At 41.9% G+C, this 24,623-nt stretch overlaps 1 protein-coding gene across 1 annotated transcript in view; it reads right to left on the reverse strand.

Moving 5' to 3' along the window:
* slc26a6l (solute carrier family 26 member 6, like) overlaps nucleotides 1–24,623 on the reverse strand; it is a 32,478-nt gene that overhangs the window by 5,818 nt on the left and 2,037 nt on the right. Inside the window, exons 2-18 of the mRNA XM_061874348.1 lie at nucleotides 24,473–24,612; nucleotides 24,288–24,398; nucleotides 22,527–22,702; nucleotides 22,303–22,467; nucleotides 18,138–18,290; nucleotides 17,786–17,868; nucleotides 13,563–13,710; nucleotides 13,367–13,480; nucleotides 9,964–10,041; nucleotides 9,783–9,878; nucleotides 9,595–9,701; nucleotides 8,284–8,353; nucleotides 8,104–8,196; nucleotides 7,661–7,771; nucleotides 7,198–7,575; nucleotides 7,051–7,105; nucleotides 6,808–6,953 (exon numbers count right to left, since the gene is read on the reverse strand). Coding sequence (XP_061730332.1) covers nucleotides 6,808–6,953; nucleotides 7,051–7,105; nucleotides 7,198–7,575; nucleotides 7,661–7,771; nucleotides 8,104–8,196; nucleotides 8,284–8,353; nucleotides 9,595–9,701; nucleotides 9,783–9,878; nucleotides 9,964–10,041; nucleotides 13,367–13,480; nucleotides 13,563–13,710; nucleotides 17,786–17,868; nucleotides 18,138–18,290; nucleotides 22,303–22,467; nucleotides 22,527–22,702; nucleotides 24,288–24,398; nucleotides 24,473–24,612 — 2,224 coding nt within the window. The remainder of the gene's footprint in view (nucleotides 1–6,807; nucleotides 6,954–7,050; nucleotides 7,106–7,197; nucleotides 7,576–7,660; nucleotides 7,772–8,103; nucleotides 8,197–8,283; nucleotides 8,354–9,594; nucleotides 9,702–9,782; nucleotides 9,879–9,963; nucleotides 10,042–13,366; nucleotides 13,481–13,562; nucleotides 13,711–17,785; nucleotides 17,869–18,137; nucleotides 18,291–22,302; nucleotides 22,468–22,526; nucleotides 22,703–24,287; nucleotides 24,399–24,472; nucleotides 24,613–24,623) is intronic.

The raw sequence follows: 24,623 nt of genomic DNA on the forward strand, positions 1-24,623 counted from the left end.
TCTCGGTGGGGAAAATCAGCTGTTTGCCAAAATCTGCCAGCATCTTCCAGTCGCGTGCTAGACACAGCTGACTTCTCTCTGACGGGTTAACGTTGCGCCCGGCAACTGTGACCCCTTCACGGACAAAGGTAGTTCTCCATGAGTTCTTTGATATTGGTGGTGGTAGTGCGTTAATGTTGGATCGTTTTACCTCCGGTGTGGAAGCAAGGCTCTTCAAAACTTGGTTGTGGCGCAAAGTGTATCACCCCTGAGTGAGGCTGGTTTTGCAACCTGAGAGTATGTGTTGGAGGGAGGCCGGCTTAGCACAAAAGGCGCATGATGGATCTTCGCCAAACCACTGCTGGAGATTGGTTGGAGTCGGAAGGACATCGTAGGTAGATCTGATGGCAAAGCTTAAGCTCCTTGCTTCCATGGCCCATACATCCCTCCAGCTCAACTACTTTCGTTCAACGCCTTCCCACCGAGTCCACCAACCCTGTTTGCCAAGGGTAACTGCCTTGGCCCATCTCAAGGCCTCCTCCTGACGCCGTACTTCCTCCACTACAATCTTCCTCCGTGTTGGCACAGTGGCACTTCTCCAGGCAGGGCGACTAGACGTAAGTCCAAGGCCTCCTCTACCTTGCTGAACATTCCCCACAATGTCAGTATGTCTGAGAGCTGCTGTTGCCTCTTCAACTGCTCTTGCTGTTGTCCACTTGCGCCCTGAAACCAATGTTGGTGCATTTTCCCTAACCGCTGGATCTTTGGATACACTCAAGGTCAACTGCAGTCGTGTTTTGGCACACTTGAACTCCTCTGTAAAACTGGTAAGGGGCAACCTGAGCATACTGTCACCGTAAAGGCCTATGGTGGTGAGACAGCGTGGAACTCCAGGCCACTTTTTTATGTAGACGGTGACTCTTCTCTCCAGCTTCTCCACTGTTGAGATGGGCACCTCATAGACTGCCAGGGGCCACATCACCCAGGGTAGTAAGCCAAACTGGAGGCACCAGGACTTGAGCTTCCCAGGAAGTTGTGTACTGTCAATCGCCAGTAGGCCTCTTTTGATGTCATTGCACAACTGCTTCACCTTGTCTTTATCTCTTAGACTTGCTTCATATCTCCTTCCTAGACTTTTGACTGGCTGCTCAGATATAGTGGGGATTGGCTCATCTCCAATGAAGAACTGCAAATCAGCGAGCACTCCCTTCACCACTGACATGCTACGTGACTTGGATGGGTTAATCTTCATCTGAGCCCAACTGATGTTCTCCTCGAGATTTTGAAGTCATCTCCTGGTGCAAGGGATGGTGGTAGTCAGAGTGGTGATGTCATCCATGTAGGCTCTGAGGGGAGGGAGGCGCCTCCAAGAGCCCAGTTTTTGTCCACCTATGACCCATTTTGAGGCTGGAATGATGACATCCATGGCCATGGTAAATGCCAAGCGAGATACAGTACATCCGGCCATGATGCCTATTTCCAGGTGCTGCCATGAGGTGGTAAATTCCGGTGTTGAGAAGCAGAACTGCAGGTCATGAAAGTAGACTTTCACCAGGGTTATGATGGTGTCCGGGATGTTAAAAAATTGAAGGCAGTCCAGAGGAGCTCATGGGGCACAGAGCCAAAGGCATTTGCGAGAGCCAAGAAGACTGCGTGAAGGTCCCCTTTCTCCTGCTTTGCCATTTGGATCTGGTGCTAGATCATTCTGGCATGTTGTAGGCACCCAGAGAAGCCTGGCATTCCTGCCTTCTGAACAGATGTATCTATATATTCATTTCTGTACAGATTTACGTTACAAAAGAGAAGTGTGGGATACTTCTCTTGTTGCCTTATTTGCATTTGACTTTATTAAATGTTGGGCTATATTTAGGGTTTGGCACAGCCGGACAGGAGCAGGAGGGGATAGAAAGAAGAAGAAAAGAATATAAGACAGGGGAAATTGTGGGGACAAGACAAAAATAAATTAAATTAAAAAATATATGTGTATTCCTTGGCGGGAGAACGACTTGTCATGGCTTTGGATATCGGATTTCCATATTGCCTTCTTTTCTTTGTGCATTTCTGCTCCCTATTTCCCCGCTTGTGGCTCAAAAGTGACTGGACGCAGTGGACGTCATTAGACTTCCTCACACTACGGAATCGCCCGAGGGTCAAAAACGAGGCATATGCGGTAATTGTGCGATTAAAAAATGAGTGCCGTTAAAAGGAATTTATAGTTAATGCATTATGAATTGTCAGGACTTAGGTGTATGTAGTACCTACTGTATATTGATAGGCACTAGCTTTAGAATTTTTCCCACCATGTTAAGATTGAGCATTCTAGCAAACATTTATTGAGATGTTCCTATGTTTTGGCACAATTATCCACACAGGTTGTTGGTATGCTGGCTGTTAGCATTTCCATTCCAAAAATACAGTAGTGCCTCACCAATTCCCGCCTTGAAATTTGCAGCCTCACTCTATCGTTTTTTAAAAGGGGACCTATTATGCAAAACCAACTTTTCTTACCAATTGGTACCTTTTATTATGTATTTGGGATCTGCATCTGTTCCGAAAACGTTCAATCAAACAATGGAGGCACAGCGGATATATTTATATAACAATCTTGCCTTCCTTCAACTTCCTCCCAATGAGCCGTTTGTAATTTGCCCCATTTGTGATGTTTTTCCCATGGTTGATGTCAGCGGATATTTCCATACATAGTGAAGTTTTACCCAAAGAACTTTGCGCGGGTGTGTCATTGTAGTCCAACGTTATAGTAAATAAGTTCCTTCTGTTTCTCTATTTTCTTGTTGTAGGGCAGACTGGCTCGTACATCCACACATACCGTCTGCTGTTGCAATTTCTAATACAAAGTATCATATAGTTTGAATTAAAGGCCTACTGAAATGAGATTTTCTTATTTAAACGGGGATAGCAGGTCCATTCTATGTGTCATACTTGATAATTTCGCGATATTGCCATATTTTTGCTGAAAGGATTTAGTAGAGAACATCCATGATAAAGTTTGCAACTGGAGAAAAGCCCTGCCTCTACCGGAAGTCGCAGACCATGACGTCACATGTTGAGGGCTCCTCAACATTCACATTGATTTTAATGGGAGCCTCCAACAAAAACAGCTATTCAGACCAAGAAAACGACAATTTCCCCATTAATTTGAGCAAGGATGAAAGATTCGTGTATGAGGAATTTGATAGCGACGGACTAGAAAAAAAACAAAAAAAACCGCAATTGCAATCGCGTTGCATTGAGACGGATTTATATGTTTTTAGAGACATTTACTAGGATAATTCTGGGAAATCCCTTATCTTTCTATTCTGTAGCTAGTGTTTTAGTGAGTTTAACTGTACCTGATATTCGGAAGTGTACGTCCACGGCCGGGTGTTGACGCGCAGTGTCTCGGGGAAGTCGACGGCAGCTGTATGGACGGCACAAGCTCAGGTGATATCCGGTAAGAGGCGACTTTTTAACCACAAATTTCTCACCGAAACCTGCTGGTTGACATGTAGTCGGGAACCATGTCCGCTGTGATCCATAGGAAAGTTTCACCTTGGTGAATTTTAAACAAGGAATCACTGTGTGTTTGTGAGGCTAAAGGCTAAAGCTTCCCAACTCCGTCTTTCTACTTTGACTTCTCCATTATTAATTGAACAAATTGCAAAAGATTCAGCAACACAGATGTCCAAAATATTGTGTAATTATGCCGTTAAAGCAGACAACTTTTAGCTGTGTGTGTACGCAGCGCTCATATTCATAACAGCCCGTGACGTCACGCGTACACGTCATCATTACGCGACGTTTTCAAGAAAAAAGTCCCGGCAAATTTAAAATTGCAATTTAGTAAACTAAAAAGGCCGTATTGGCATGTGTTGCAATGTTAATATTTCATCAAGGATATATAAACTATCAGACTGCGTGGTGGTTAGTAGTGGGTTTCAGTAGGCCTTTAATATCTGTTATACTAAAAAGTACAACCTTCTCAGGGCATTCAATCTATTGCAACTGGACTGTTTGGTTTGTCTTGGAAGACGTTTTGCCGCTCATCTGAGCAGGCTTTATCAGTTCTTGTTTGTGAAAAGTGTGAAGTGAAGTGAAGTGAATTATATTTATATAGCGCTTTTCTCTAGTGACTCAAAGCGCTTTACATAGTGAAACCCAATATCTAAGTTACATTTAAACCAGTTTGGGTGGCACTGGGAGCAGGTGGGTAAAGTGCCTTGCCCAAGGACACAACGGCAGTGACTAGAATGGCGGAAGCGGGAATCGAATCTGCAACCCTCAAGTTGCTGGCATGGCCACTCTACCAACCGAGCTATGCCGCCCCAAGTGCATCCAGTTCCAGAAAAAATAAGAACAGAGTGAAAGAGGAGAAAAAAAAATGACAGACGCAAAATAGTGTCATTCCATATGTATCAGGTCTATCTGAAAAACTCAGAAACAACCAACTAGGGCTGGGCGATATATCGATATATATCGCGGGTTTGTCTCTGTGCTATATAGAAAATGACTATATCGTAATATTCGGGTAGACCAGTGGTTCTTAACCTGGGTTCGATCGAACCGTAGGGGTTCGTTGAGTTGGCTTCAGGGGTTCGGCGGAGGTCAAAACACCCGACTCATCGTGTAAATGCAAACTTCTCCCTATCGGCATATTACGAATATGGCAACAGCTGACTGATGTGCAGATGTGTAATTTGTTGTGAGTTAATGCACTGTGTTAGTTTTGTTGTTTGAACAAGGTGATGTTCATGCACGGTTCATTTTGTGCACCAGTAAAAAAAACATGGTAACACTTTGGGGAACATATTCACCATTAATTAGTTGCTTATTAACATGCAAATTAGTAACATATTGGCTCTTAAGTAGCCATTATTAGGTAGTTATTGATGCCTTATTCGGCATGGCCTTATCATAACTCTAACCCTGACCCCAACCCTAACCAAACAACTCTAAGTTAAGTCTTTATTACTTAGAATATGTTCCCCTAGTGTCCAAATAACTCTAAATTAAGTTTTTGTTTGTTAAAATATGTTCCCCATGCTAAAATGTTACCAAAAATGTCTAACTTTGTCTTGAATTTGAGAAAAAAAAAAAAAACATTTTATTTTTCACTAAATAAGGGTTCGGTGAATACGCATATGAAATTGGTGGGGTTCGGTACCTCCAACAAGGTTAAGAACCACTGGAGTAGATGTTCTCACGCAGCTGCGGGCATTACACTCTCCTCGCTCTTTCCTGTGTCTCCTCACAGACAAGCATGAGCACATTCTTACATACGTCACTTACTGTCACGTCATACGTATACGCCCTCGCCCAGCGGAGAGGTAGCGGCGTGGCTAACGTTAGCTGTGATGCTAGCGGCTTGTTGCGAGAGAAAGAAGGTGCGAATCTCGTAACAAATGAAGGAAGAATTAATTTCCAAGATAAACAGCACGGGGCCATCGTCTGGTGGTGGTTCGGCTTTAAGCGGGAATATGTCAAATAGACAACTTTAATTTGTCAAGTGTGGGGCACAAGCGTTGCTACCAAAAGTAGCATTACTGCGGATATGTAGCATCATTTGAAAAGTCACCTGCTAATAACTTTAATAAAAACAGTTTTGGTAAATTGACTTAGTTGTGATTTCCTTCTCTACATGAAAGTTCAAAAGTAGCATATATTAGTGCAGTATGAACAACAATGTTTAAATGTAGAGACATTGAATCACCATACTGCGGTGATTATATGTATACAGTTTTCTTTCAAGGCCAAGGCAAAATACAGAGAAATATATTGTATATCGCGACATAGCCTAAACATATCGCTGTATTAAAAAAAGGCAATATTGCCCAGGCCTACAACCAACACAACATTCCAGTACACTTCAAACCAGGCAACACCCTGAGACAGAGACTGGTACATTCTAAAGACCGGACACCCCACACCCACAAAAACTATCTGGTACATGCTATCCAGTGTAATGATGAATGCACTGATTCATAAATTGGGGAAACAAAAAAACCTTTCAAACATACATATATATATTTATAAACGACAACATGGCTCGGAGGAGAAGATGCCGTCGAAGTGGAGGCATGTAAATAACACCGTCCACTTTGAAGAGATGGTCCGAAAGCGGATTGAAGATGGTCTGTAAAACATAATCTACATAAAATTTTGACAAAATAAGCACCATTACATGTTGTGTACACCACAAGGAAGTGTTATAAATATATATAGGGACGGCGTGGCACAGTGGTAGAGTGTCCGTGCGCAACCCGAGGGTCACTGGTTCAAATCCCACCTAGTACCAACCTCGTCACGTCCGTTGTGTCCTGAGCAAGACACTTCACCCTTGCTCCTGATGGGTGCTGGTTGGCGCCTTGCATGGCAGCTCCCTCCATCAGTGTGTGAATGTGTGTGTGAATGGGTAAATGTGGAAGTAGTGTCAAAGCGCTTTGAGTACCTTGAAGGTAGAAAAGCGCTATACAAGTACAACCCATTTATCATTTATTTATATATACAAAGAAAATCATAATATGACCCCTTTAAACTGCCAATTAACTGTAATAAACAAGGGGTTAATGCAGTTTGAAAGGCAAAGCCCAAAAGCCACCAAATTGGTCTGGGGCCGTCGGTGAGCAACAAGCAACAGGCCCATTCAAAATTTCAGAGGGATTTTTTTCTAATTTGATTATAATGTATGTGTTATGCATATCTGACTAATAAAGTATTGAACTGAAAACTTTCTGAGTTTTTATAATAATTACCCTAAATGTGCACAAGCAAACATGAAGGTATAAGCAAGCTATTAAATAACAATGGAAGCCTAATAATTATTATACACACCAGGGATCGCTCGTATCTGCCGAATAACGATGCTCCACGATGGTCCAGACAGAAGAGTACTGCGTCATGCACAGATGCAAAGAGATGCCTCTTTGTTATAGACTCTGAGAAAAAGTGGCCAAGCTCTAGTTGTTGGACCACAGAAGCTGAAAAGAATAAAGTCGCACTGAGATACAAAAGCTATTAGGACTAATAGTTAACTCTGGCTGATTACCAGCACCAATATTTGCACGTTAGACTTACCCTGACAACTTGCCAGGTAGACATCAACATCGATCTCACTGAAGTCTTGAAAAATCTGTCAATGCACATTAGAGCTAAGTTAGTAATTAGGGAGTTGGAGAGCTGATAGTAAGTACCCCATGTGGTGAAAATAATCAATAAAGCTACATTTTTCATGGTCTTGATGGCCACAGTGTCGATGAAATTAGCCGTGGAAAGGTCAAGAATTATGGAGTGGATGTCCCAGGACCATTTACCCAGAGACCCGAGCGATATTCGCTCCAGGTCCCGACTCAGTGTGTCTTCACTGCTGGAGCCCAGAGTGGTGGCGTCCCCGTCCATCTGCACGGACATCCACCCTAAACTGGTGCTGTCTGGCTCTATTCCTTTCAAATATTCCCATCTACACTGATCGTCTAATGTAGTGGGTTTTACAAACACTGTGCCATTTTCTCGCTCGGCCCAGTTCTGTTCATCCTTTTCTGTGCGCTCTCTCGTCTTGGCTTCTTCCTCCACAGAGAAAACTGCTGCTTGCTCAGCACATCTCTGAGTGACAAAATACAACATGTTACTTGAATATGAGCATTTATTGTATTTGTACTGGTGATATTTCCAAGTGCGAAATCCACACCTCTCTCTTGGCTTGTCTCTTTGCCCGTCTTTCTGCTCTCTTTTGTCTTCGTTTCTCTTTGGCCTCCTGTCTCCTCTTATAGATAATCATTTTACCGATGTTTAGCCCACTCTGAAACACAGACAAGATAAATGATCAAGAACTAATTGTAAACCAAGGGTACATTATTTGGAAATGGTTGAAGTCTAGACTTCATTAAGTCTAGTCCGGGAGATTTAAAGTGTAAGAAAACAAAATTTTCAAAGCTGTTAAGCTAACTTCAATTAGGTTTAAAGGCAAAATTGATCAATTTTAGTGCCTGTGTTGATAGGATTAACAGGTTTTACGAAATATGCTCCAGGAAACATTTTTGGGGAGAATAGGGGAGCCCCTTGCTGTATTATATATTCTCTATAGGTGAGTCTGACTAGGCCAAACTTAGTCTATTAATAAAATAGGCAAACCTTTTCTTTCAAGGCCCCTAGGTAGAGCTCGGCATTAGCAAAATATACCGTAGCAGATGAGCGGAATATCATAACACCTGGAATTTCTCTTGCCTGCAAAACAGAAAAAATATGATTTACATGCTTTGCTACATTTTCTTGTTTAGTGAAGCTTTGACTTATATCTATTGTTTGTTTTACCCCTATATGTGTCTCTATATCCACATACAACTCTGAACCGTCAACGTTTCCCAGGATAGAGTATGTTGGCCTAGAAATGGGGAAACAATTTACACAATTTAATGACATATAAGAGCTGTATCTAAAATGTTGCACCAACAAGTATAATTAGGGATGCACAATATATATTTTTAAAGATGATACCAATAACTTTCTGCTTCTCAATACCTATCCATCCATCCATTTTCTACCGCTTATTCCCTTTCGGGGTCGCGGGGGGCGCTGGCGCCTATCTCAGCTACAATCGGGCGGAAGGCAATACCTAATTTATTTTTATTTTTTTCTCGGCCCCAGGCTGTGCCCCATCCCCCAATCGGATCCCAGTTTGAGATGGACTTTTTTTTACTCATCCTCCACCAGCGTACAGTTTTCCCACCATAAATGGCGACCCATCACCGTTACTGTTCTTGTTTGTCTAATCTTGAACGTGTTTGTAGTGAATATAAAATGCTGTTGTACTTGTGCAAGGACAATAAAGAGCATGCCATACATTTAATTATAGTTTGTGCACACGTGGAGGTAAAAGACTCAAACAAAGATGGATTTGACAAAGTCCGCCTGTAGATTTGTCCTAAAAAAAGCTTTTATGGTCAATGATGGTCATTCAGTGCCCTCATTTAAATAAATATAAATAACAAAACGCTTAAGCTCTTGGTTAGTCTCAGGCATATGTTTTTAAATGCAGTCGCGGAAGGAACAAGTCACGGGCCTTTCTATGCTGATGGGTTTGGGGAAATTTCCTTAGCAGGTGTCTTTGTAGGCTTTTAAAACACCATCGTGGCCATGGTGGCATTTCTGACTGATAGGGTTTGATGTGTTGAGGCACAATGTATTTTCCCTCCTTGTGGAATGTTTTCAAACCATTTGGTGCAAATAGCAGGTGAAAAGTCCTCTCACTGAAACAGTGAAGAAGTCATGTTTGCTACAGTGAGCTCAGACAAGCATAAAGCACAGCAAGAAGGAGAAATGGAGAGCTTAATTTGCTCACTCCAATCCACCTACAGTACAGTATGAGTATTGTTGCCTAATTAAAGCAATTTTGAAATGTTGGTTACTGAAGCTATTTTTTTATGTTAGCGGTACAAAATGGATGGATGGATTTATCGGTGAGTTTTCATAATTCCAAATATTGGCGCAATAATTATATGTTTATTGTGCACCCTTAATAATGCTGATTTTGATTGGCACTGTCAGAATTTTATCAAATAGAAATTTGAAGATGCTCCCCACAATGTACATCATTATGACAAAATATGCTTTCCAGAGTCTTACAACTGTGTCCTAAAAATCACAGTAAGCAAAGCAAACATGAGGGATGCTGCAAGGCCCAGATCCAGATTAAAGAGCAGAGTGGATACCCATGTGACCAGCCACAACACCTGAGGGGAAGTATGACACAACATAAATACTTAATGAAGCGTCTCCAGATTCAACATTACCAAAAATGTCAGTCCTCCTACCAAATCGGTTTTGTTGCTCCTCCAGAGAGTAACAACATCCGAGTACTGTTTGAACATTCCTTTCAGATTTACAAAGACAATAGATGCCAAGACAGCCTGAAACATAAATTTTTCTTCGACGGTGAACAACATAAAAATGGCAAACTAAACAATTGAAAATGATTTATGTTAACTACGAAACCTTTGGAAGCTCCTGGAAAAGGGGGCCAAGTTTCAATATCGTTACCAACACAATTGCAGCTGATGCTATTCCTGCCATCTGGAAAAGTGCAAGAAATTATATAATGGTGTGCAACATAGACATAACATTAAACGGAGTACAGCCCTCACATTTCAGCAAGCGTTTTTTATTATCGCTTCCTCAGAAAAATGTTTAAAAAATGAAACTTGGATGTACTTCATAGTAGTCAGTGTAAAGCTTGTACGGCGTGGCTGGTTAGCGCCTTGCATGGCAGCTCCCTCTATCAGTGTGCGAATGTGTGCGTGAATGGGTAAATGTGGAAGTAGTGTCAAAGCGCTTTGAGTCCCTTGAAGGTAGAAAAGCGCTATACAAGTACAAACCATTTATCATTTACACAGTGTTGGGCAGTAGCTTGTTACATGTAGTGAAGCTACAATGGTTTGCTACATTTCCCAGTAGCTTGGCAGAAGCTTCGCTACTTTTTAAACAAGTAGTGATTTCCGTAGCTTAGCAATTTCTAGACCCATGTAGCGGGTAGCTTAGCTACAAAGCTACAAGCTAGAAAAGAAGAGAGAGGGAGAAGAGAAATAAAGAAAGGGACTAGTGCAACTCCACAGCCAGGGGACAAAAATATACGGGAAAAGTCGATGATGATTGGTTGTTTTACGTATAAGAAAATCCATGATGATAGTTTGGTTTAATATGACTTAAACGATTGGCTAAGATTAGGGAAAAACATTACGCACAGGCCAATCAGAAGCAAGATAGGGCGGGTCATCAAATCAAAAAAGGAAATCACAACAGACACGCACATCCCAAATGACGGCGAGGAAGTCGTAGAAGAGAAGGGGGAATATTCAAGCGGGCGATTACAATGGAGCCTCTGAGAGTTGATATATTCTGCCTACAAAGCCCTTAAAAAAACATCTAAACACCTCTTTTAAGGTATCATACGCATGATGTAAGTATATATGTAATGTAGTAAGAGGCACATATATAATGTGTAATATTTACATATTTCAATCATTTTAAGCATACGCAGAGCATTAATTTAAAAACATCACAACGTATGCTCTCCCCAACAATATAACTGATTACTGCTCATTTAAGACTTCATTAGAGCCACCAAACAAACATCACTTACTTTACACGGTGTACTGTTATTAAGATACTGATTGATAGAATATTAAAGGACAAGTGGACTTTTTTTTTAAATGTTGCCTATCATTCACAACTATTATGGAAGACATCACGACGGTTGTATTTTTTAAATGCATTCTAAATGCGATCAAAAGTCACTTTACAATGGAGCCTATGAGAGTCGATATATTCTGCCTTTGAAGTCCTTAAAAAAACATCTAAACACCTCATTTAAGGTTTCATATACATCATGTAAGTATATATGCAATGTAGTAACAGGCACTTATATGATAAGGTTTAATATTTACATATTTTGTTAATTTTAAGCATATGCAGAGAATTCATTTAAAAAACATTGCGACGTATGCTCCCCCCAACAATGTAACTGGTTACTGCTCATTTTAGACTTCATGAGAGCCATCAAACAAACATCACTTACTGTACACGGCGTGCTGTCATTAGGATGCCAAAAAATTGAATATTGTTATATTTATGATCTACGATAAACTTCCAAGGAGCAGGGAAGCGAGCAAGCAGCAGTTGACCACTCGATTATGTAAACATAGCAGCATAAACTGGTGATCACGGTGCCGCTATATTATATCTGTTTATCATTATTGATTCGCTGCTTTTAATTTAATTTATTTCCTGTGTTTTTCCCCTCATTTTGTACATGGTACGCAATTCAAAATAAATGTTAAATAGCCAGACAAAGGTCATGTTTCTAGCTAGTGCTTATTTAAATAAACAATCTTAGCGTTTTTTCTCGTTTGGTGGAAAGTTGTAGTAAGCTACATTTAAATAATGTAGCAAGCTACTTTTGGCGTGTAGTTTGTGGTGTAGCTTGCTACAATTCTCTGGGGACAGCTTCCACTGTAGCTTAGCTACATTTAATCAAGAGTAACTTGTCGCGTACTACATTTTCCAAGTAGCTTGCCAATCACTGCATGTACAGCAGTGTAGATTTTTTGATCTACACAACAATTATTGCCTAAATATCTGGCAACAGACGTGACTGCTAAGATAAGTGTGTCTTGTCTATAGTCAAGAATGGTAATGGAAGATACATAGGGATACACAAGTGCTGCTGGCATTCGGGAGATGTGGTTCAGTGAAGGTAACCATGAATTGCAACATTCCATATGTATCAAGTCTATCTGAGAAACTCAGAATATTTTTTATCCCACACAACATCCCAGTACACTTCAAACCAGGCAACACACTGAGACAGAGACTGGTGCACCTAAAGACCAGACACCCCACACACACAAAAACAATCTGGTGTATGCTATCCAGTGTAATGATAAATGCACTGATTCATATATTGGGGAAACAAAACAACCACTAAGCCGAAATATGGCAAAGCATAGACAGGCAAACTCTTCAGGCCCCGACTCAGTGTCTACCTGCATCTCATGGAAAAACCGCACTCCTTTGAGAGGAAAAATGTACAGATTCTGGAAAGGAAGGATGGATGGTATGAAAGAGGAGTGAGGGAAGCCATCTATGTCAAGGTTGTGAAACCATCCCTAAACAGAGGGGGTGGTCTGCCACACCACATGTGGCCCACATACATCAAAGTCCTTTCAACCATTCCTAAAATAATCTATAATTTAGCCTCCAACACATAACAGGAGTTAGAAACATTTTGGTCACAGAAAGTGACCAGAATGCCATTTGTTTACAACTGAATGAAATGCTTACGTGGGGAATTCCGACTATTTTGGACTGACCAATCTATGTCTATGAGCATGAACTGATGAAGCCTACTCGGATGAGCGGCGAAACGTCTTCTAAGACAAACCAAACAGTCCAGTTGCGATTAATTGAATGCCTTGAGATGACAATGACCTGGATGAATGAGTATATTCATAGACAAGTTCCGTGAGCCTCACAGCAGCATTTTAATGTGATAAGGAGCCCAAACACAGCGCCAAGATTACAAGAACCTTGCTGAGGAAGCTACAGGTTAAGGTGGAGTGGTTACATTTAGTACCTGTGGGGCATGAGTACGACTGGATCTGTGGTTCATTGAGGGAAAACCTTAATTCCAACATGTACTGAGACACTGTAAGGCAAATATGATAACGAGCCCCAGACCTGCAAGATGACACGTGCCTTTCTGAGGAAGCTAATGGTGAAAGTTATATCAAAGTTTCATTTCTACGGTGTCATCCCTTAAGTAGCTATAATGTGAGGGGTGTACTCTTTTTTGTGGAATACTATCGACAATTTATAGACACGACTACTTTAAACCACTTACTTGTGTTTTCCCACCAGTGCTCTCCTGAATAAGACTCCGAGACATGGAGGCACATACAGCGTAGCACTGGAAGAAGCCCCCCACGGTATTGCTAAGACCGAGGGCCACCAGTTCCTGCAGCAAAGGAGAAATGTTGATAATAGTTAATAAAAAAAAGGCAATATCTATAGAAACTTCTAATGATAGTCTGGGTCACCTGATTGCTGTCCACTGTGTATCCGTGCTTGAGTGCAAATGTTTTTCCGAGTGAAATGGATATGGCATAGGCAACGAGAGCCAGTGCAAACGCATCACCAATAACTTCACTAAAAAGGCTGACGTCTGGCACTCCGGGTGCACTCAGGCTGGTGAGCAAATAAGGATGCGATAGAAATGTGGCAGAAGATGGAGTTATGATTGAAAAAAGTACAGTGGAACCTCGATTAAGAACCCCTTGATTTCAGAAATTTTTAGTTAACACACTTTTAAATCAAGACAAGTATGCCTCTGTGTGCGAACCATTTCTCTGTACAAACCGTTCATTCATTCATTTTGTGTCTCTCCAGTAGCAGTGTTGTGCTTGCACATATTGAACGGACTGAGGAAGCAGGTTTTGTACCACACACATTTTTAACTGGATGAGAACAGACTTTTGTACCTCTCGTTTAGCGGTGCCTCTTCCAAGAGAACACACACATTCACAGCCGAAATCACCACCCCCGCACCATCTGCTCCGCTGACGGCTCTTTTGCAAATGTTAATGTGCTGTGAGTGGACTTTACTTTTTAAATGTTTATTATCGTATAAATATGGTTGGTAAACTTAAGGATTTTTATGATTTACAATTGTTTGTTAGGGCACTAAAGGGACTACTGTGTGTGAGCCTGTTGTTGTTTTAGCTTGTTAATAAAGAGATAGTTATTCATCACATATTTGTTATGTTTGTTTAACATACAATACTACATAGCACTTTATATTGTGTTCAAAGTGTACAAACCTTAACTAAAATAGGGACATTTTTTTTTCCCTGTTTGCCAGGTTCTCAGAGTGTGAGTGACTGCTCGCTGCTGCTGCTAAAAAGCTAAGTATTATCTTTCTGTGTGTTTTGTAATTGTTTTACAAATTTCTTTATTCCCTCACAAACATATTTAGTAGTCTTATCAAACTTGCAAACCACCATCTATCGGTCTCACCTCCCCTCTCAGGTAGCTGCTAAGCCAACGAAGCTAGGCTTTTCGTGGCGAAGGCAGCTACGTTCCGAAGGCATTTGCTCCCTCACGCTGCGGTCACTTCTCCGAAGACAGCAAGATCTAGTAGGTGAGAGAAACGCGAGTATGGTTCTCTGCTCTTCGTGCACCGTTCTCATGGATAGGTTGGCCTTACAAGAGCAGCGTTTTTCAACCTTTTTTGAGCCAAGGCACAATTTTGCGTTGAAAAAATCCAGAGGCACACCACCAGCAGAAATCATTAAAACTAAACTAAACTAAACTCAGTTGACAGTAAAAAAGTTGTTGTCGCAATTGTTGGAAATGACTTTAAACCATAACCAACCATGCATCAATGTCTAAAAGTACTGGTAGGTGTACTGTCACATCACGCTGTGACTTATTTTGAGTTTTTTTTGCGGTTTTCCTGTGTAGTGTGTTAGTTCTTGTCTTGCGCTCCTATTTTGGTGGCTTTTTCTCTTTTTTTTTTGTATTTTCCAGCAGCAGTTTCATGTCTTCCTTTGAGCCATATTTCCAACATCTACTTTGATTTAGTAATCAAGAATATTTAAGTTGTTTTTATCCTTCTTTGTGGGGACATGATTGTCATGTGATGTTTGGATGTACATTGTGGATGCCGTCTTTGCTCCACAGTAAGTCTTTGCTGTTGTCCAGCATTCTGTTTTTGTTTATTTTGTAGTCAGTTCAGTTTAAGTTTTGATCTGCATAGCCTTCCCTAAGCTTCAATGCCTTTTCTTAGGGGCACTTACCTTTTGTTTATTTAAGCATTAGACACATTTTGATCTGCACACTACCTCCTGCTGTATCCAACATCTACAAAGCAATTAGCTACCGGCTGCCACCAACTGATATGGAAGAGTATTACTGCCAAGCTCTAGACAGCACCAACACTCAACAACAACACATAATTTGCACACTATTAATTACCGGTTTGCAAAAAATATTTTTAACCCAAATAGGTGAAATCACATAATCTCCCACAGCACACCAGACTGTATCTCACGGCAAAAAAGTGTGCCGCGGGCGGCATAGTGGTTGGAAAACACTATAGTAGATCACCGTGTCCGCCAAATAGAGCAGAGTAACTTCTTAACTTGAGAGGGTGCGGACACACTGGCTCGCGTTAGCTGCAGCAAGCTGACTAACCCAGCTTGTAGCAGCCCTAAGTAGTTTACAAGCCACAGTGAACCGGTTGAGACACATAATAGATTTAGCCCTTTAGCAAGTTCTACACGCCAGTCGACGGGCACCTCACCTTAGTCATAGGGAACTCCATCACCCGAAACATACAGCTTAGTAAACCAGCCATAATTAAGTGCATTCCTTGGGCCAGAGCACCTGACCCTTAACTCACAACAGTCCTAGTAATCACCTTTTACAGGCTAATCGCACCACTAGCTACGAGAACATAGTGGTACACGTTGGCTCCAATGACACAAGGATGAGACAGTCAGAGATTACAAAGAGGAATATAGTTAGGATTTTTTATCTCTGTAGAAAGATGTCCAGGCATTGAGTACTTGTCTCTGGCACGCTGCCTGCAGGAGACAATGATTAGAAGATTAGTCTCGCTTAACAAGTGGCTGGCTAGTTTTTGTAGAGAACAGGGACTAACGTTTATTGGTAATTGGCCCTCTTTCTGGGGCAAACCAGGCTTGCTGAAGAGGGACGGCCTTCACTCTAATCAGGAATTCACCATCACTCTATCTAAAAATATAGACCACTATGTAGATTAAGATCAGACAGGCAATTACACTGTCTGTTAGTCTGGGTGAGGAGCGAGTTAAAAGCCTGCTGAAATGAGATTTTCTTATTTAAACGGGGATAGCAGGTCCATTCTATGTGTCATACTTGATCATTTCGCGATATTGCCATATTTTTGCTGAAAGGATTTAGTAGAGAACGTCGACGATAAAGTTCGCAACTGGAGAAAAGCCCTGCCTCTACGGGAAGTTGCAGAAGATGACGTCACATGCTGATGGCTCCTCATATATTCACATTGATTTTAATGGGAGCCTCCAACAAAAACAGCTATTCGGCCTGAGAAAACGACAATTTCCCCATTAATTTGAGCGAGGATGAAAGATTTGTGTTTGAGGATATTGATAGCGACGGACTAGAAAAAAAAAAAACGCGATTGCAATCGCGCTGCATTGAGACGGATTCATATGTTTTTAGAGACATTTACTAGGATAATTCTGGGAAATCCCTTATCTTTCTATTCTGATGCTAGTGTTTTAGTGAGTTTAACAGTACCTGATATTCGGAAGTGTACGTCCACGGCCGGGTGTTGACGCGCAGCGTCTCAGGGAAGTCGACGGCAGCTGTACGGGAGGCGCAAGCTCAGCTGATATCCGGTAAGTGGCGACTTTTTAACCACAATATTCTCACCCAAACCTGCTGGTTGACAAGTGTTCCGGATCCATGTCCGCGGTGATCCATAGTAAAGTTTGAACTCCGTGAATTTTAAACAAGGAATCACCGTGTGTTTGTGTGGCTACAGGCTAAAGCTTCCCCACTCCATTGTTCTATTTTGACTTCTCCGATATTAATTGAACAAATTGTAAAAGATTCAGCAACACAGATCTCCAAAACACTGTGTAATTATGCCGTTAAAGCAGACAACTTTTAACTGTGTGTGTGCGCAGCGCTCATATTCATAACAGCCCGTGACGTCACGCGTACATGTCATCATTACGCGACGTTTTCAAGAAAAAAGTCCCGGGAAATTTAAAATTGCGATGTAGTAAACTAATTAAACTAACTGATTGTATTGTACCATATGTCCCGGCCAGAAATCTGTGTTCAAAGAACTCCGTCTTATTATTGATTCCCAGACCCCTAAAATAGTCTGCAAGATTTAGAGCGTTTTCTGTTCTACCTCCAGATAATCTGCAGTCCCTTTCAAGGTTTCTCGTAGTTCCCATTGGGTTTAGTTTTTTCTTTCCCTGATGTGGGATCTGAGCCGAGGATGTTGTCGTGGCTTGTGCACCTTTTTGAGACACTTGTGATTAAGGGCTATATAAATAAACTTTGATTGATTGATTGATCGACTTTTGTTGATGCTTGAACACATAATTCACATTTACATTGTTTCTTATGGAGGAATTTGCTTCACTATACACACTTTTCAATTTACGAACCGTCTTCAAGGAACAATGAAGTTTGTAAATCGAGGTTTCACTGTAATGAAAAGTGAATTGAAGGTGCTTACCCATTTGGAATTTCCCCTACAACTGGGACCGTGTAGTTACTGTTCAAGTGACCATAGTTTGATATCAAAGTTGCTGCCACAATCTGCAACAACCACAGATAAAATAAGTTTCGCAACACAATCATTAGAATCATCACTCATTATAAACCTGGTTAATCATATTTTGAAAGAGGAGTTAATTATTAAGGTATTTTTGCTGTCAAGTGCACAAATGTGAAGACCCATGTTGCTATGCTGACTCAGCTTCTGGTTTTCACTGTGTGTGTGTGCACTTTCTCAGGGAGCACCATCAGCGTTAGCCTAAAAGCGCTGATGCGCTAACATAAAGACTCCAGGAAGCGTGTCAACTGACTGTGATGAGCTCCACTGGGATGGGAACTGACAGCTTTGGGCTCAGAAAAGAGTTGAGCTCTTTTGCCGCAATCAGAAAAGCCATGGACACGGCACTGACGGCCAGCGTGGGGAGATGGGTCTGTGGCAGCAAGAGGCAAACATCCTTTAAGGTCTGAACATAAAAAAATAAAAAGAAAAACATTACTACTCAACTTAGACATTAATCTATGGCATGTTTTCCAAATTCAAGTACATTTTTAGTTATATTGTGAAAGCATTTAATACATTTTGTGTATCTCTTTAATATTGGATAGTATCGCTACTCAAAATGTTTTGGATTTTAAACCATTGTCACTGTTATTACTACACCTCGACCCCAGACGACGCAACACCACTCACTCTCTCTCTTTCTCACTCACTGTAAGTAGTGCAAAAATATTAGTAGAATATGGCCAGTATTGCTGCAAAAAGGCCAAAGCAACAGTCAAAGAGACAAAAACATACAAATTTGCTTTTTTTGGAGGTAAACTTTGAGGAAAAGTCAGAGCATGTCGATAAGCCTTCATGCAAACAGTGCTACAACGCGATGGTCAAGAAGTCAAGTAGTACGCCAAACGTGGCCAAGTGTCTTGATAGGGAACTGGACTTTTTTTCAGAATTTTGCCTCTCATTCGCAATGCCTAAGTAAGACAAGAACGTGTGTCATTCTTTTATTATGCATTCTAATTTGTAATACACGGCGAATGCGAGGTGGCGAACAATGCAGCTAGCGGGAGTAATTTATTGCGCACATAAAGCCCTCTAAAAAAACATCCAAAAAATGCTAACAGTCGTGAACTGCATATTAACCAAGTATTAGCGTAACTGTTATTATAAGCGCTTAAGCCGAGGAACTAATTTTAGCTGTGCTGTGATCACAGAGAGGTAAGCAGATTTTGCAGCCATTGCCAGTGAGCTGGTGAACTGCTTCATAACCTCAGAGTTTGTAAACGTTCATTCTAGATTAAAAGTCATGTTCTCATTTGCATAGTAGAAAGTTGTGGCCATAGACCAACTTTGACATTAAACCTATACCCGGAGATTGCAAGAAAGACACGAAAAGCTGTTTGTTAATAAATTCTTAATCCAAAAAGGGAAGATATAAAAATCCCATCAATCAGCATTATATTAAGAACAGACATTGCATAGTAATCCAGTATTTCTGGTTTAGCACTTAGCAATACTGCTGCTTACTGAATCAGCTTATCACTCAGCTTCTATAACTTGTAGCTCATCCTCCATATATTCAAGCTCAAAAATACAATGTTCTGTGTTATCATTAGTCCCAAAGTATTCGTTGTTGTCTCTTATGAAGTACGCCATAATTAGTAGTAGTTGTTGTTGAAAGAAATACATAAAAAAAATAATGTGGTGCCTTATGCTTAAAATTACTTAAATACGTAAATATGACATGGAAGTTTTTGGATGCACCTGGGGATAGGTTGATTGGCAACACTAAATTGGCCCGAGTGTGTGAATGTGAGTGTGAATGTTGTCTTTCTATTTGTGTTGGCCCTGCGATGAGGTGGCGACTTGTACACCGCCTTCCGCCCGATTGTAGCTGAGATAGGCACCAGCGCCCCACGCGACCGCAAAGGGAGTAAGCGGTAGAAAATGGAAAATGGATGGAAGTTTTTGGATGTTTTGTATAGTGCATTCTAGACAAAATAGAGCAAAGTTCATTACCTCCATTGCTAGCCTGTGGGTCTGCTAGCGTTTATTTAAAAATTACAATGCACAACAAAGAGGAAAAAACATGTGTGCTGTCTCACATTAGGATTGTAAATAATAAGCAAAATTTCCCCACAGAAAAGCAGTTCCCCTTTATGGATTGACACTGATCTTTGGCTACAGAAGCTAGCTTTTGGGATGTGGAATGTCACCTCACTAGTGGGGAAAGAGCCTGACCTGTTCCGCGAGGTGGAGAAGTTCCGGCTACATGTAGTCGAACTCACTTTGACGCATAGCAAGGGCATTGGAACCAGTCCTCTCAAAAGGGGCTGGACTCTCTTCCACAGTGGCGTTCAAGCACTGAGAGGTGATAGTTGGGGGTGGCAATACTTGATGCTCCACGGCTCAGACACTGCAAGTTTGAGTTTAACCCAGAAGACAAGGAGGACAGCTTCCTTCCGCCTCTGGTGTGGGGAACAGGTCCTGACTGTGGTTTGCGTTTGCGCACCAAACAGCAGTTCAGAGTACCCGCCCTTTTAAAATTCAGTAGAGGGAGTACTGGAGAGTGCTCTCCAAGGTGATTCCCTTGTTTTGCTGTGGACTCCGACTCTCACATTGGCAACGACAGTGAAAGCTGGAGAGGCGTGATTGAAACGGCCGTGTCAACTTATTGATGATCGACTTTGTAGATGTGTCATAGGCTTTGCGGTCTCATGTTTTGGACACTCGGGTGAAGAGAGGGGCAGAGTTTTCTACCAATCACCACCTGATGGTGACTGTACTGCGATGGTGGGGGAGGATGCCGGTCAGACCTGGCAGACCCAAATGCATTGTGAGGGTCTGCTGGGAATGTCTAGCAGAGTCTCCCGTCAGAGAAAGTTTCAATTCCCACCTGCGGAAGAACTTTGAACATCAAGGAAAGGAGGCTACGCCGGATAATCGACGTTGGATTCAGGTGGAGCAGCATGGTTTTCGTCATGGTCGTAGAACTGTGGACAAGCTTTATACCCTTTGTGGGGTCCTCGACGGTGCATAGTTTTCCCAACAAGTCTACATGGGCTTTGTGGATTTGTAGAAAGCATTCGACCGTGTCCCTTTGAGAGGGCCTGTGGGAAATACTCAGAGAGTATGGGATACCAAACTGCCTGATTGTGGTAGGAAGCTCACTGTTTGATCGCTGTCAGAGCTTGGTACACATTAAGTCGGTAATTAAGTAATCAAGTAAATCAGGCCCGTTTCTAGTGAGGGTTGGCCTCCGCCAGGGCTGCCCTTTGTCACCGATTCTGTCTTTTATGGACATAATTTCGAGACGCAATCAGGGCGTTAGAAGGATCCGGTTTGGTGGCTGCAAGATTAGGTATCTGCTTTTTGCAGATGTGGTCCTGATGACTTCATCTGGCCAGGATTTTCAGCTCTCACTGGATCGGTTCGCACCAGAGTGTGAAGCTATTGGGATGAGAATCAGCACATCCAAGTCAGAGTCTATGGTTCTCGCCTGGAAAAGGGTGGCGTGCCATCTCCAGGTTGGGAAGAAGATATTGTCCCAAGGAGAGGAGTGCAAGTACCTCAGAGTCTTGTTCACCAGTGAGGGAAGAGTGGATCGTGAGATTGACAGGCAGATCGGTGTGGTGTCTGCAGTAATGCAGACATTGTATCGGTCAGTCGCGGTGAAAAGGAGCTGAGCTAGGACGAGCTGGACGAAGTGACTGGGAATAGGAAAGTCTAGGCTTCTCTGCTAAGGCGAATGCCCCCCGCGACCCGACCTCGGAGAAGCGGAAGAAGATAGATATCAAAATTATTATCTAACCTGCAGTTATGTTACATTTTGTAATAAAGGTTATTTTGGCATTTTCTTGCATAAAATATGGGGGTCATTTTTTTTTTTTATCCCTGTGGTTACTGAATTGGTATTGAGTATGAAATTTTCCTCAGTATTGGTATCGAGTTGAAAAATTTAGGACTGTGAAAACCCTCCTCTAATTAAGTGAAGTTTCAATTTCAGGAATTCTTCAAGTAGTCTTATTGTGTAACAAAACAAATCATACAAAGATATGTATACTGTGCATGTGTTAAATTTGCTTGAATGGTTACTCTTTTATAGATGGAAAAGTCACAATGTCCAATAGAAGTATGGGGAGGTATAGCTCGGTTGGTAGAGTGGCCGTGCCAGCAACTTGAGGGTTCCAGGTTCGATCGCCGCTCCCGCCATCCTAGTCACTGCCGTTGTGTCCTTGGGCAAGGCACTATACCCACCTGCTCCCAGTGCCACCCACATTAGTTTAAATGTAACTTAGATTTTGGGTTTCACTATGTAAAAGTGCTTTGAGTAACTAGAGAAAAGCACAATATAAATATAATTCAATTCAAAAGAGTATGCATGGACCTCTAAAAGCCAATTTACTCATAGTAGGTCTTAGTGCAGTTGTCTTTACTATAACACAAAAGGTAAGAAACACTGTTTTGCTGGTACTTACATACACAAGCGAAAGGGGCCCATTAAAGCGTGTTGGCGACACTCCAAAGATGTATTTTAGCTGAGATGCCACTGCATGGGCTGCGGCAGCTGTTGTGTATGCCCGCACCAGCGGTTCAGAGAAGTATGTTCCCACAAAACCAAACTTGACAAAACCCAGCACAACCTGACCACAAACATAATGGTGTTGAACAAAAGCAGGCATTGTCAAATTTGTTGCCATACCTGAATAAGTCCTGCTAAAACAGTAGTAGCAGCCGCAACCTGCAGCCTGTATGAGTCCCGTGCAGATATGTCTACCTCTATAGTGATATTTGTCCCATTCATTTGAAGGAAAGCAATATCTGGAGCAAGTCTCTCTGTCACACTGCCTACCATGATGCTGAGCACAGCAAATGTACCTGAACACAATAAATCAGATATGTCTTAACTTTTCCACCCAGAGCTGCATATTGAAAAATTAAGGGTTGTGTATTATTCTCATTTTAATTTAATAAAAATATGTGCTAATATAATTCCAGTCTAAGTCAAAGTATGCTAAACTATTGAATAAAGGTTAGGAAAAACACAAGCTACATTAAGACAAACAAATAGTTTCCCATTTTTGGGCAATTTAGGTCATTTACAGTTATTTTTCCAATATGGACAGTGTTTATTATACCTATAGCAGGGGTCGGCAACCGGCGGCTCCGGAGCCGCATGCGGCTCTTTGGTCACTCTGATGTGGCTCGGCTGCATAATTGTCGACCGCCCCCGATTATTCCGCGATGTTTCCGGATTTTAGTGCCTCTCCTTGAAGTCAACCGGGGTAATTATTCACCGATTTACACACGGACTACAATATTGAGGGCGTTCCGTGATGGTATTACCATTACCATTCTCTAAAACATATCGTCACGCCCACTTATACCCCTTACTACCTGCGTGCCAGCCGGTCACTTGTGGTGGACAGCCTCTGACAATGCACGAAAGTGACTGAAGCATACTTGCTCAACAGCCATACAGGTTACACTGAGGGTTATGATATAAACTACTTTAACACTCTAACTAATATGCGCCACACTGTGAACCTACACCAAACAAGAATGACAAAACATTTCGTCAGAACATCGGCACTGTAACACAACATAAACACAACATAACAAATACCCAGAATCCCATGCATCCCTAACTCTTCACATTATACACCCCTGCTAGCACCAAACCCCGCCCTCCCCCCAACCCCGGGTTTGGAGTGGGATACATGGGATTCTGGGTATTTGTTCTGTTGTGTTACAGTGCGAATGTTCTCACGTAATGTGTTTGTCATTCTTGTTTGGTGTGGGTTCACAGTGTGGCGCATATTAGTAAGAGTGTTAAAGTTGTTTAAACGAGCACCATCAGTGTGACCTGCATGGCTGTTGAAAAAGTACTGTATGCCTTGCAATCGATTACGTGTTGTCTGCGGGATCCACATACAACATGTGACTGAGCTGGCAAGCCGTTTGTACATGTTGTAGAGGGCGCTAAAGGCAGCGCCTTAATATCATCGCCCTCATTATTGTCGTCCGGGTGAAAATCAGCAGACATACACGAGACTAGTTACTCTGACATTCGGGAGGCTCCTGGAAAATTTAGGAGGGTTGGCAAGTGTGATGCTGTCAAGCGGCATCCATATAAATTTGTGGGCCAAACTAACATTACATTTTCATATTAAGATGCGGGCCGCGTGTCTGAGACCCCTGGTTTATACATAGCACAAAGCAAAAAAACTATGTATGCAGTGTTATTTAATTTTAAATCTCAAAAGAGTTTTGTGGCTCCCATTGTTTTCTTTATTCTGTGAAACGGGTCAAAATGGCTCTTTAAATGGTAAAGGTTGCCGACCCCTGACCCATAGCAAATATTCCAGGGCCAATAATAAACAAGGTGCAGACAACAAATGGCCCCCAGGTTGCCTTTCGGACATACATTATTACAATAATCCCTATTAATCTTTCTACTCACCTATGGAAATATGACGTGACGTTCCGAAAAAGAAATAAACTAGAGCTGGGTAGAGGGAAGTGTAGAGGCCAAACACAGGAGGCAGGGAAGCCAATAATGCATATGCCATACCTGTGGGTAAAGACACAGTTATTAAAATGCAAAATCAAGAATGCCTTATAATTGATGAGCATTGTCTGATCTACCTTGTGGTAGATGCATTATTCCCACACTAATACCAGAGATGAGATCTGGCATGCCATAATCCCAAATTGAGTATTTGGGCAGCCAATACAACACTGGAAAGGTGCTCAACACACCTCTTTTCAGTCTGGGTAGAGTACACCTGCAATAAAC

Source organism: Nerophis ophidion, linkage group LG16, assembly GCF_033978795.1.
Source record: "Nerophis ophidion isolate RoL-2023_Sa linkage group LG16, RoL_Noph_v1.0, whole genome shotgun sequence".
NCBI classification, from domain to species: domain Eukaryota; kingdom Metazoa; phylum Chordata; class Actinopteri; order Syngnathiformes; family Syngnathidae; genus Nerophis; species Nerophis ophidion.